The sequence below is a fragment of the Engystomops pustulosus genome, chromosome 2 (genome assembly GCF_040894005.1).
Source record: "Engystomops pustulosus chromosome 2, aEngPut4.maternal, whole genome shotgun sequence".
NCBI lineage: Eukaryota > Metazoa > Chordata > Amphibia > Anura > Leptodactylidae > Engystomops > Engystomops pustulosus.
The window spans coordinates 82,069,120-82,083,653 of NC_092412.1; the positions used below are offsets into that span (position 1 = coordinate 82,069,120).

Sequence of the window (14,534 nt, forward strand, 5' to 3'; positions counted from 1 at the left end):
CTCTCCAACCTTCACCCTTGAGGCTCCCCACATGCCGCTGGTATTTATTTGCATAATACAACCACCAGGACTGTTTACAAATAGCACATACACTCAGCGTGTCAATGTTTGTGTGTGTGGGAGCATTTTTATAATATACTTTTATTACTTCCATTTTTTTTCTCTTTATAAGGTTTGCCAATGATTGATGACTAATGTGAAACAATAAGCTTGATAATTTTTTTCACATTTTGCTGCGGCGCATACACCAATGTTAGCAAGCAGCTGGATGTCATGGTGTGTGCGACACAATGCGCAGGGACACTGTGCCGAAGCATCGCAAGGAGTAAGAGGCCCTGCGGGAGGCGGCAGAAAGGAGAGCATAGTTTGTTTTTTTCTTCTATATTGCCCCAGCCCCAGTATATAGCCAGCAGCGGGAAAGCCGGAAAGGTGAGTTTTGATATAATTTTTTTACTCGAGTATAAGCAGAGAGTTTAGGGGTTTTTCAACACATTTTTTGAGCTGAAAAAATTAGGCTTATACTCGAGTATATAGTACCGTATATACTCGAGTATAAGCCGAGACCCCTAATTTTACCACCAAAAACTGGGGAAAACTATTTACTCAAGTATAATGCATTGGTCACAGACCCCCGTAGCAGTATACAGCCTGGCCCCAGCAGTAAAAAAAAATAAACTTATATACTCACCCTCCGGTGGCCCCGATGTGCAGCGCTGCTCCCCCGATCTCCGCGCCGCTCGTCTTCAGGCTTCCGCGCCCGTCTTCTTTCTTCTGCTGGGCGCCGCCATTTCTCTCTCCTGGCCGGCGCCTAATATGATGCGCCGCTGCGGACGTCATACTAGGCGGCGCCCGGGGGAAAGACATGGCCCCCAGCAGAAGAAAGAAGATGGGCGCGGAAGCCTGAAGACAAGTGGCACGGACATCGGGGGAGCAGCGCTGCACATCAGGGCCACCGGAGGGCGAGCATGTAAGTTTATTATTTTTTAAGTATTTTTTACTCCTAAGTGACTCGTGTATAAGCCGAGGGGACTTTTTTCAGCACATTTTTTGTGCTGAAAAACTTGGCTTATACATGAGCATATACGGTATATCTCCTGACACTTGTACCTAGAGTATGAGTGGATATCTTCGATTCTGTTAAACATCCAAAGTTACAATCGGAACATAACGCTCTACATATAAATCAAATTATTATTATTTTAACTTAAAGGGCCGTTTAATATGACACTAGAATTGTGTTTCTAGGTGCCAGGGTGCAGGAGATGTACAAGTTTGAAGCTGGCCACTGTCATGACGTTTAGAAGCCTCCTGCACGGGGCATGTGCAAATAGGAGGCATCTCGCCGTTTGTTCTTCGTTTGTAAAGAAACAGAAAACAAAGTGCCCCTTAGTTACAATCTTACTTCTACGTTGCTGTGATAAATCTGTCTACGAGATCTAGTCTCCTGAGTGTTAACCGTATCGGCTCTCTCGCTGGCTGTAGCATTCTAGGACCAGTATTTTTAAAGATCAAGCTAAAAGTGAAGGGGATAATACTCCCCTTTTTAGAGCAGTGTAACCAAACACAGGGAGATTAGATTTGTTAAGAAAGTATATAAGAAAAATGATCACCACATTCCCCTATGAGCCTTTATGTTACACAGGATTTACAAGCGCTACAAAACAGGACAGGACAGTGGAATTAAATTGAAGCAAGAACAGAAGAAACGTAGCATGATAGAATATATAAGAGGAGGAAAACAGAACTCACCTGAGGGAAAAAGGTTTTTGAAGTCCAAGCCAAAAAGTCCAAGTCCCTGGTTCCTTGGCTAGCATAAAAGATATTCTGAGTAGCAGAAGTTTAGAAAGAAATTTTGACAGAAAAAAATAAAAAATAATCGAGAAAGAAGAAGCACCAAAAATTACACAAATCCCTATTAAAGGTTAAAGGAAAACAAAGAAGAGAAGAGTACAACATTTTGTTTGTTCAAGAGTTTGAGATACGAATCCACAGCTAGATAAACGGCTGGAAGGGATGTAGTGTGTCATGCCATTTAATGAAGAGCTCACAGCAGATTTACACAAGACTGGTCATGAAATACTAAATATGTCTAGATGGATATCAAGTAAAGCAACACCAGGGACTTGATGAACTGTGTTAATGCCTAGCAGAGAAGCTGACGGACCTATACATGGTGGCGAAGTCACACACTAGATCCCTTAGGTCCTGTACTAGGCAACACAGTGCATAAGTTTTACCTGAAGTGTTCAGTTAAAAGATTGTTAAACCTAAATCACCACCTGCGTTATACAGAATAGCAGCTCTTACCACGGGAACATTTTCCACATATGCGAAAAAATATCGTTTTTAGAGCCATGGAAATCAATTAATATCTTGTATCCAATTAAACTTATGGCCAAATGAAGGTTTGCCACACATCGCAACACATAGAAAAATATATATACTGTATCACAAATACTACAAACCTGACAGACAGACGTCAATATCGGTCAGGACCCGGTTTAAAAAACAGATTTCAACATGGAACTAATGACACCAAGTAAACAGAGTAACTTTGCCAAATGTTGCATGTGCTTGTGACTATGTAGTGAGACTAAAGACTAACATCTGTATACCTGGTAAAACATTCTTCCACAGAAACACTAACAAGCGGTAGCTCAGAGTATGAATCACTGAGAAGCTGGGATCAGTCTTTGGAGCATTTATCCAAAGTGGCAACATTTTAGCTACTCTATATTACATATTTTGCTACAATTGTACGTCTGCATTTCAAAGAATCTGTCAAAACATTCATCAATATTAATATATACTGGCTAAAATCCCAGCAGATTGTTTATATCTTGTCTGGGTGCCTTAATTTTTCAGAAGTGGTCCATCTAGATAGCTCTGGCCCATTTATGCTGCTAGGGGACACATCTTAATCGGAAAATAGTAGTAAGGGCAGAAGCTGATATAATCTCTAAAATCTATATAGGTAAAGAAAGACTGGGGATTGATAAATAAGAGCAAGCCATTAATGTCGGTTTCCCCATATGTGCAGCATGCGAATATGTTGTTACCAAGAACTGTGCATTAGCTAATCTAGTATGGAGTTCATCCTGCACAGACTGTGCCATAGGGGTCTATTGCTGGGGAGATTCAACTGATGAAATTAAAAGGTTATACCTACCTCAACTATTTTTTCTTGTTTTTGAGGCAGGTTAAATAGGCATACATGTCTCCAATTTATTGTATTTAAGAAAAATGTACCTATATGTGCATAATTTACTGTAAACATAGCTTACTTATCCCTCAGCTATGGGCTCCTGTTGTCCTGTTAGTGAAAAACACTTCACTGAGGCACTTTGGAAACACCCACTATAGCCCCTTAGCCTCATTAGCATAATTTTAAAAGTTGATTTTATAAGGAAGCCACGGATAACAAATATAACGATTACCACAGTTGCACTGCCTGGATCTAAGAGTTCAGGCAGTTTCCCTGGTTTATCATGCTGGATTTTGGATGGTTGAATTTCCTTTAAATGAAAAATGTTTTTGCCTTTGGGACACATTTCATGACAACATTTTCTTCCCGAGTGCACTTGGAACATCAAAATGTGCCATCAAATCAGGTGCTTTTACTGTCTAATGTATGTCGTTATGAAAAAAGGACTGATTAAGTAATTGGTTTCTGGTAAAGATGGCTTTTAGCTTTGTCGAGGAATTACTGAATAAATTTATAGATTTTACTGCCCAATTGAAATAAAACACAAACATACATGATATAAGTGTGCCTTCAGCACAAAGGCAGAATAATAAAAAACAAAACAAAAGGCGTTAGAGTAAAACAAGCACAGTGACACGGTGATAATGTGATCATTCCTTGTTGATCTTAAAGCAGACAGTAAATGTCTATACAAACACCTCTTCTTAGAACAGTATTATTACATCTATTGAATATCTGTGCAGTGTTCATACAATCCAAATTTTAGTTACCGCATATTGACAATGAATGAAATAACTTGATACGATATATCGGTGTATTGCAGACAAGCCTATAAAGGCACTGTGAGTGAGGTGCCTTTTACTTACATCAACAGGAGCCAGGAGACTCTTGCCAAGATGCTGATTAAAAGACAGGCACCAAGCTTCATTGTAACCATTCATGTTAGGAACATACTTCTTTATTGTCTCATCATTCAGCCTTAGCCACACACCATCATCATTGTGGATCTAGATGGGAAACAAGCAACAATAGCGAGCCATGCTCTCCTGTAACTACTTTCTGGTTAGCGAGTCCTACATGGCTCTACTAGCCAGTGGCAGGGCTGACGCACAATGCTGGGGGTCTATGTATCATGCAGATTTACCAGTGATATAGGTGAAGTGCAGTGAAGGGTGTGAAAAGTTAGAGTGGGAGGACATTGCTCAAATAACTAGAAAACAACAAAACATGAGAGCAAGCTGGACTGGCAGTGTCCAATACTATAGGACAAAGCAAAAATTAAAACTATACAAAATTTTACAGTACAAAAGTACTGCAACATATGCCAGATATATATGCCAATAGAAAATGTTATATATTTGATTAAGTTCAGCGTTACTTTAAAGCACTGGAGAAACTAGTAAAATTTTATAGGACATTAACTAATATTTGCTATGTAACTTGCCAATAATATATTTAAGTTGGCTGTTAGGAATGAAAACTCGTTAACAAAAAAAGTGTCTACGGAATTACCTCATCAACAAAAGCGATGGTTCCATTCACTTTCACTACGCCTATCTGCTCACTCTGAAGGGAAGGGTGGCTACGAATACGGAGCCCTGCACTGTCCTTGGCGACAAATTTGCGAACCTATAAAGCAAAGGTAGACAGAAAGGAGAGAAAACCTAAGCGCAAAAGGCATAAAATGACAGCCTGAAATTGTAGCAGTTGTTCAAAGCGGGATACATTCTGACCACAAATAAATAGTTACAGGTTGTTGCCAGTTTCCCAGAACAAGGCAATAGTTAAGGAGAAGAAATCACTAACATTAACATTTTTGTAAAAGTCAAACATTCTAAACACTACGTAATGCAGTGACATTACTTAACCTTTTCCATAATCTCAACTGCATGCACATCCTTCTCATTTTATTTTAGACAATGCACTAGGGGACGGTATTTTATGGTACCACCTAGCATCCCCCTACTCAGTCTTCATTGTGACCAGTTCCTTTCTTTGCAAGTTGGCAAGAAAGAGACATCACATTTGGTGTGTGGTGTAGATTCTCTAATATACTTCATTAGGAAATTCTGCTTAGTAAAAAAAAAAATAAAAAAATTGATGTCTATAAATATACACTCACCGGCCACTTTATTAGGTACACCTGTCCTGCTCGTTAACACTTAATTACTAATCAGCCAATCACATGGCGGCAACTCAGTGCATTTAGGCATGTAGACATGGTCAAGACAATCTCCTGAAGTTCAAACCGAGCATCAGTATGGGGAAGAAAGGTGATTTGAGTGCCTTTGAACGTGGCATGGTTGTTGGTGCCAGAAGGGCTGGTCTGAGTATTTCAGAAACTGCTGATCTACTGGGATTTTCACGCACAACCATCTCTAGGGTTTACAGAGAATGCTCCGAAAAAGTGAGCGGCAGTTCTGTGGGCGGAAATGCCTTGTTGATGCCAGAGGTCAGAGGAGAATGGGCAGACTGGTTCGAGCTGATAGAAAGGCAACAGTGACTCAAATCGCCACCCGTTACAACCAAGTTAGGCAGAAGAGCATCTCTGAACGCACAGTACGTTGAACTTTGAGGCCGATGGGCTACAGCAGCAGAAGGCCACACCGGGTGCCACTCCTTTCAGCTAAGAAGAGGAAACTGAGGCTACAATTTGCACAAGCTCATCGAAATTGGACAGTAGAAGATTGGAAAAACGTTGCCTGGTCTGATGAGTCTCGATTTCTGCTGCGACATTCGGATGGTAGGGTCAGAATTTGGCGTCAACAACATGAAAGCATGGATCCATACTGCCTTGTACCAACGGTTCAGGCTGGTGGTGGTGGTGTCATGGTGTGGGGAATATTTTCTTGGCACTCTTTGGGCCCCTTGGTACCAATTGAGCATCGTTGCAACGCCACAGCCTAGCTGAGTATTGCTGCTGACCATGTCCATCCCTTTATGACCACAATGTACCCAACATCTGATGGCTACTTTCAGCAGGATAATGCTCCATGTCATAAAGCTGGAATCATCTCAGACTGGTTTCTTGAACATGACAATGAGTTCACTGTACTCAAATGGCCTCCACAGTCACCAGATCTCAATCCAATAGAGCATCTTTGCGATGTGGTGGAACGGGAGATTCGCATCATGGATGTGCAGCCGACAAATCTGCGGCAACTTTGTGATGCCATCATGTCAATATGGAGCAAAATCTCTGAGGAATGCTTTCCAGTACCTTGTTGAATCTATGCCACGAAGAATTGAGGCAGTTCTGAAGGCAAAAGGGGGTCCAACCCGTTACTAGCATGGTGTACCTAATAAAGTGGCCGGTGAGTGTAATAAATATAAATATATATATATACCCCAACATAATGTTACTTTTCAGTAACCTCTCCTCAACACAGGCAGAGCAGACTTTCTGACCTGTGCAGTACTATTACGTCAAGCTTCTAACAGAACCTCAAACTGACAACCTCCCTTAACATCCACAACAGGAGAGAATCCTGATTGTTAACCCAGTAAATGCCATAGTCAAGTATGACCACCGAGTGTAAAGGAGCACAGGAACATTCCATCATTGGATCAGACCCCCTTGTGCTGTTCCAGGGGGTAAACAATCCTTCATGTATACCCCAAGGATTGGCATACTCGCGAGAAACTGTATGAAACTATGCAGAGAATTTTGGCATTTTATCCATTGTAAATGTGTATATTTAACTAAAAAAAAATTAAAAATAAAAACACCAATAAATGACAATTTCAAAATCACACCTCCATCAATGTGAATTACTTAGAGTGTTAAACTTTCTTATTGTTTTACATATGCTGGGGGTGTACAGTTATTAATAGGGTTTTTACAATTTTTTAGGCTTCTTAAAATCCCTAAAAAAAAAAAAAAAAAAAAAAGTTCTAAGCCTCCTAACATCCTACAAAAATGAAAGTACACACAAGAACCACCAACATAGAGCAAATATTTGGTAAATGTTAGTTAGCAATTATTTTGGTGGTATGACCAGCTACCTGGGAAGCATAAGAGGTTTGAATTTTGGAAATTGAGAATCTTGCAGAATTTTCATAAATAAACGCAAAACATATTACCCAAATTTTTCAAATAAACATGACGTACACAATAAGAAAAAAGTCACCTGCATATGCGAGAGTGTTAAAGATATAAGCACTTTAATGACTTGTCAAATTGTACCAATATTTAAACAATACATTACAGAGGACAGACCGTTTAAGAAAGTTTAAAACTCTAACCTTGTTAGGCTGAGGCTCTGCTTTTGGTTTTACCAGTTGTGTCCCAGGTGGTATCATCCCTTTAGGTGGGTCCTTTACTTTGACTTCTAATCCTGCATCTATGTATATATAAAATAAATTAAAAAAACATGTATAAAACTTGCATTAAGGGTCAGTTCACACTTCCTTGGTTGTTCCATGAATCACAGACCGTGCAGCTTGTATCACAGAGCAGCTACTGTGCAGAGGACAGGACTCTGTGCATCATAATTATGTGATGCAAGGAAATCCATCCCTGGTAGTGTGGTCATTCAGTGAAAAAGAAAACAGCACAGTCTGATTCATGGGTCGACCATGGTATGCCGTGGTAAGAGGCTACACACACTTTTCTAGCTAGAATAATTCTGTAGGCAGTCTTTTAGCAGTAGTTACATTTGTTGAAACATTCCATAAAATATTAATATGTAGTACATTACCAATCTCTATTCCATCTATTGTAACATGTATTGTGTAAAGGCCAACTGCACCAGGAGTCCAGTTTGCACAATATGTGCCATCATTGTTGACTCTAATTAACATGTTTTCACTTGGCCTATAAAGAAAGTAGTAATAAGAACATTAGAATAAAAAACATTTAACATATCAAGTTCATACAGTAATATGTATAATGGCAAACACTATTTTAAGGCAACCTAGCAGTAATAAGTCCTTAACAGGTGGTGAGGATGTTAGGCCTTCAAGGAACAAAAGAAACAAAAAAAGGCTTGAAACCTAAATCAAAGTAACAAAGGATCGCAGCACTTCTTAAAAAGCAATGTATTCTTTATTTCTTCATTTTAAAATTGCAGAGGACATGGCAGAGGTTTTGCTTACGCGTTTTGAGCGTTAGGTGCTCTTAGCCATGACACGCTCGAAACGCGTGTCCTCTGCAATTTTAAAATGAAGAAATAAAGAATTCATTGCATTTTAAGTGCCGTGACCCTTTGTTACTTTGGATTACTTTCACCTGGCAGGCCAGGCGCACAGAACTCTGCAGGATTAAGGATTTCCTTATGGATTGTCACCCATGTGTGAGGACTTGCTAAAGATCGGGGTGAGCCGTATTACTTTTCTTTTTTACTTTTGTTTTCTTTTGAAACCTAAATTCTCAGCTTCCAGGGAGGCACAATATAATTAGCGAGCAGAGATTAATTTAGCAAGACTTCTCTCATGCTTGGGCACATAAACAAGGTTTTTAAAATATATTTTTTCTTCCCCCCCAAAATCACTGCACATAGATATCCCGACATCAGGAATATCTGATCCAGGCCAGGAAGTATGTTTAATGTGGTTTAATGTTCCCAATTTTAGCATCGCTACAATCAAACAAATGACAAATGACCCAGGGGAGCTCTGATTTTTTTGTTCACATGCAAAGGGGAAATTGGTTTGTAGGGAAAATAGCATAAGAAACAAAACAAGTAAAAAAAAAAAAAAAAAAAAATCGGAAGCAACAAATATGGAAAGAATAAAACTTAGGAGAAAAAAAAAAAAAAAAAAAAAAAAAGAGACAGTAACACATATTTAACCCCTTAGGACGTAGCCATTTTATAGCTCAAGGCTCGGCGCCATTCTTTGTATTCTGACTTGCGTTGCTTTATATGGTTAGAAGTTTTGAATACTGTTACTTATCATAGCGATTCTGAAACTTTTTTTCCTTACATGTTGTACTTCATTTTGGCTGATAAGTTTTGCGTAATAAAAAAAAAAAAAAAAAAAAAAAATTCGAAATCATTGCGCTTTCAGGCAGATAGATTTACCACCTAAATAAGTTGCTGAATAACATTTCCCATATGTCTACTTTATACATTTTAATAATTTTTGAAATGCCTGGATAAATTATTTTTAAGTCACACCGCTTACAAATCAAATATCGATTTTCCGTATTTTCAGAATTTACCATTTTGGGGATAATTACTGTTTTGAATGAAATTTTTAACTATTTAGCATTAAAACCCCCTATACAATAAAGAGATTTACAATTCTGCACCCCTCAAACTATCAGAAACAGATTTTAGGAAGGTTGTTAACCCCTTGAGATCTTCATAGTAATTGAATCAAAATGGATTTGTCGGTTATACGTTCATTTAGCGCTAACATTTACATATTCCAAAAGATAAAAAGAAAAACCCATCTTACAATATGTTATGCAGTTTCTCCTGAGTTCAGAGACCCCCCACATGTGGCAGTTACTTGTTTTATGTGGGCACGGCAAGGCGCAGAAGGGAAGGAGCACCCTGCAGCTGCCAGGATTTTAGTTTCCTTATTGTCCCCTATCGTAGGCTATAACATTTTTGCTTTTTGTTATTGGGGCCATGTGACGGCATTTTTTTTTTTTGCAGGATAAGATGCCATTTCCATTGTTACCATTTTGGGGTTGGTATACTCTATGGCAGTTTTAGAGACCAAGTGCCCAAACTGCAACCCAACCCCACTTATTTATCGCAAAGTGCCAACGCAGCAATTCGGGCAGTAACTTATCCCAATGTTCTTGCTTCTTGCTGTACCACAACTTTCAATGTTACTTAGGAAATCAATATCATTGACAGAAGGGAAAATTTGGATTTCCATTGGAGCTTCCCTTGAGAACCAAGAGCAGTAGCTCCAATGATAATCTGACCCTGTTCACACCTTCTCTTCCTGCAGTCTCAGGTATACTCGGATGCTTCACTTTAAAATAACGCTAAACTTGTCACGTCTTGGGCTACCTGGACCTGCAGGAGGATCCCCAAATCTCTTGTCTGGTGAATTCTGTCTTGGGGCAATATTCCACTGACAGGGCTCAGAGTGCAAACTCTGGCACCCGTGCCATAGGTTTGCCGCCACTGCTCTATGGCATAACATTTATGCCATATAGCCTAATAACCATATCATCATTATTCTATTGGTCAATACGATTAAGGGGGATACCATACTTGAATATTTTTTCCTTATGTTTTGCTAAATTGGCCAAATAAAACCCTAAATGTGGGGGAAAAAAAAAAAATCTATCATTTTTGTATCGCTGTCTCTCAAGTGCCATAACATTTTTAGTATTTTTTTTTTCCAGGCCATCCCAGCGTGCCAAGCATTCAGAAGACAGGTGCCAGCATCAAGATGAAGAGGACAATAGGAGAGTTTGTTCAGTGTACTTTTACTTCTAGTTAGATTTCCTTTAAGTTCAATTTGTATGCAAGTCAGAACTGATATAATTTGTAAGTGCACATCCAAAACAAAATTTTTTTTGCTACATACTAAGCAAGCCATGCTTGGTTCATTCCTACCATCTGCTTATAACCTACCTTTTGGGCATTGGCGAGGCATAGCGAAGTTCTTCAAAAGAGTAACTTTCATAAGCCTAATATAAAAGAAAAAATAAAATATGACACTTTGGCTTACAAACACAAAATAAAAATAGCAGCCAAACATCCCCTGTGGAATAGCACCCTTCTGTAGAATCATGACAGACGTGCAATTAAAAAACACAACAAAAAACCACACAACAACAAACACTTAAACCAGCAAGGGGCAGGAGCAGGGGTTTAGTGAGGAAAGATGTATAATCCGAGTATTCTAAACTTGTTTACAAAAATTAAAAACCCCTTTTACATTTATCCTATATATAGATCATATATACCTTCATCATTGTGACTGCAATGTAACGAGCTTCCTTTACGATCATTGGCTCATAGGAAGCATCAAGTTTAGGTGATGGAAGGCCACCAAAGGTCAACTCAGTAACTGAGGATGTAGAGGTTGAAGGGCTGCCAGGTATCCGGGGTAGCTTTTTTATTTGCTCTTGCTGCAGGGAAGTTTTCTTTTGCGACACAGGGACAGCTTTCACTTCAACCTAAAAGGGGAAAATTGGCATAAACTGTACAGCTGAAAAAGGATCTGCAACTCACGCTTACTTCTTTCATTACCAGAGGTTACATGGGGTTTTTATGTTGGCAACAAGTTCATTAAATGTTTTATCCCTCTTAAACTAATGACATATCCTTTAGATTGACCAACAATATCAGATCACCAGCTCTTGACAGGTGGTGCAGCACTTGTGCAAGTGTGGCAGCTTCTTCACTAAACATTTTTAAAGAGGACCTGTCACCCTGAAAAAGTGCACTAGGAGCAGCTTACTAAAGCAAGCATCTCCTAGTGCTAAAACAAATGCAACAGTGTTAGCGTAGCATTTGTTTTAGCACTAGGAGATGCTTTCTTTAGTGCACTTTTTCAGGGTGACCGGTCCTCTCTAAAAGGGTTGTACCAACTCTTGCCCACAAGCATTTCCTCACATACAAAATTAACCCCCCAAAACTAAATATATTTTCATAAACTGCCATTAGAAGGTATTTCCCCCGTCCGTATAATGTCCCTCTACATGCCTGTAAACGTAAACAAAAGCTGTATGCACATGACCTGAGATGGGCCCAATGTGCCATTTTTATATTCAGCAGTTAATTCATGAGTTCAGGCACAACCAACCCCCAGTGCTAGTCTGACAGCCTGTATAATGATATGACACTCCTGGTGCTGGCTCCCCCTGCGGCGTGTGTGTGTGTGTGTGTGTGTGTGTGTTACAACTACTGCAGAATGCAGCCATGTCAGGTATGCATGTCTCTCACAGGCAGAAGATAAAGCACAGACATGATCAATGCTTTAGTATACATTACAACAAGCGCTGGTATTGTTCTTTTGTTGTGAAGTTTTTGCCCGGAGTCTGTGGGGTCTACTGTTGTTCCATGCGCTGGAAGTGAAACAGGCTGGAAGGTGAGCTGGAACTTTGGACTTTGTTTGATCTTTACTATACATTACACACAGACATGAGCAGGGGGAGAACAGGGGAGTGTGCAATTTTCAGCACTGTTCGCGGGCAACAGGCCTTATTGTTATCCCTACACTGTCTGACCAGAGGCAGTCTTATTCTAACTTATTGAGGGAGTAGAAGCTTGAGAATGCAGCCTACTTCTCCACTGAATACTATGGGAGAGTCAAACTGTTAAGCACAGCGTGCTCCAGCTACTTTGGCACTGTGCTCAGCAACTTCTGCCTCCCCCATAGACTGTTAATGAAGGATGCATGCTCAACCAGCTGCTGCAGGTGCGAGGAACTGCAACTCGTTTGTGGCTCGCACACCAAAAAACTGGCAGAAATCCCATGATGAATGCCCCCACTCTCCTGATTACTGAATATTTACATGAGAAGTCCATATGTTGTGATATTTCTATAGCTTCATCATGATAAGCAGAGTACATAACTTTTCAATATTTGACCACAAATTATAGTATAGCAAAATGCAAAATGTTTTACACTCCACATACCTTCATATTTGGTACATGAACAACATCCCCATATTGATCTTTTGTTTGGACTGTTATGGTTGTGGGCCAGCCACATCGGATATCATCTTTATTAAGAATTAATGACGTTTTTTGGGGATCAGCATATGAATCCGGTTGAAGCCACCTAAAGATGTAAACAATTTTCAGAGTAAGGTGTATAAAACGGATATGGAATAATTATTATATCTAGTATTAACACTTTTAGTATTTACTACAGGGCAAAATTTACCTTCCCTCAACTATACGTGAATCTGCACAGCTCCCATTCCTGCACATCATCTTACATATGTCAGGTAAACAATATCTGTTCTCTGTGAAATGATAACCTTTCATGGAGATTTTTGAATCCCATAGTTTGACTTTTTTTTACATCTTTTTGTACATATCTTCACTTGTTAAATAAAATTTGCTTGGATTTAAGATTGTATCTCTTGTCCTAACTGACCAGATTACAGTAAAAAACACTTTTTAGACCAGCATTTTATACTTATTTTGTTGTTTACTGGCACCAGATGAGCTAAATATATTAAGAAGAACACTTCTTAACAAGAGTGGCACATCTTGGGAAGTCTGTGCACCAGAAACTGAAACGGTACTGGAGTTAGTTTGTTAGCAGAAGTATCATTACATGTGTTAGACTACACTCCTTCCCATCCATCCATGGGCAGCTGAAAAATGATAAAACTGCAATTTCTGGCACCTTACTGATGCCAGTACTACAATGAAGGATACCTTGCCAATCGCCCTCCACTTGATCCGGGTACGCATGTAATGAAGTCTTCTAGGAAGGACTGCTCATTGCTTTGTATCTGCAGTGGAAGATTTCCCTCTAGTGCCTCCAGAATGGTTGGAGAATGTGACAGAGCAAGGCCCTTGCCCAGAATCCCACAATGCGTTTTGCACACCTATTCAGAGAAAAAAAAAAAACATGCATCTTAAAAGACTGCAGTGTAGGTAAAGTGACCAGGGAGAAGCTATTCCAGCCCAAAATAACTGTTAACATACATGTGTTTCTACACCCTGTATGTAGCAGTGGACCAGGGAAAGTGTTGGTGAATAAGAAAACAAATTTTTTGGCCTGGGTGTGGTTTTCAGCACATTACACTATGACAATTTAAAGAGTTACCGTCATTTCAAAAAACTTTTGATATGTTGTAGGGCAGGTAATTTTAAGCCATTTTGCAATTGGACTAGTTATCCGAATCTTGCGCCTTTCCTCTTGTATTCTGCAGACTTCCCCAAGATGTCAGTCATTCCCTCTTCAGAAAGGAGCAGAGACTATGGAGGGAGAGACACACCCCCATCCCCCACTCAGCTGATTACATCATGTCTCAGTGATCCAGCAGTCATGTGCAGGGAGAAGCCATCACTAATGTAGTAACCAACCACCTAAACTTATCTTTCCTCAGCTTTCACTACACTTGTGTATAAGCAAATAATCCACACAGACAAACTGCAGCTTCTCCTCCCCCCCCCCATCACCTCACACAAGGAAGTGGCAGGAGACACTCTTCAAGTCTCCAAGTTGTCCCCTCATGCGCTGTGCTGGAGCGTTACTTAGATAAATATGAGATAGATAGGAGATAAATAGATTTGGGATAGAGTGATAGATAGGAGAGGGATGGATAGAAAGATAGATATGAGATAAATAGATATTGAATAGAGAGATAGATAGGAGTAGATACATAGATAGCTCTGGTGTCATTGGTCAGAAGCAGGTGCTGACCCTCTTTCTTGCTGACGGTAGTTTT

General features: G+C 39.7%; 1 protein-coding gene across 22 annotated transcripts in view; it reads right to left on the minus strand.

The window, feature by feature from the left end:
- The window catches only part of MYCBP2 (MYC binding protein 2), a 119,635-nt gene that overhangs the window by 33,756 nt on the left and 71,345 nt on the right, over positions 1-14,534 (minus strand). For 15 of the 22 annotated variants that reach the window (XM_072135393.1, XM_072135376.1, XM_072135373.1 and 12 more), the window contains 9 exons: positions 13,516-13,688; positions 12,763-12,907; positions 11,085-11,297; positions 10,750-10,805; positions 7,906-8,021; positions 7,451-7,548; positions 4,718-4,834; positions 4,072-4,212; positions 1,750-1,824 (listed from right to left, as the gene is read on the minus strand). In XM_072135393.1, the coding sequence (XP_071991494.1) occupies positions 1,750-1,824; positions 4,072-4,212; positions 4,718-4,834; positions 7,451-7,548; positions 7,906-8,021; positions 10,750-10,805; positions 11,085-11,297; positions 12,763-12,907; positions 13,516-13,688 (1,134 nt within the window). The remainder of the gene's footprint in view (positions 1-1,749; positions 1,825-4,071; positions 4,213-4,717; positions 4,835-7,450; positions 7,549-7,905; positions 8,022-10,749; positions 10,806-11,084; positions 11,298-12,762; positions 12,908-13,515; positions 13,689-14,534) is intronic. The other 7 variants (XM_072135394.1, XM_072135395.1, XM_072135390.1 and 4 more) reach the window with 3 other exon arrangements.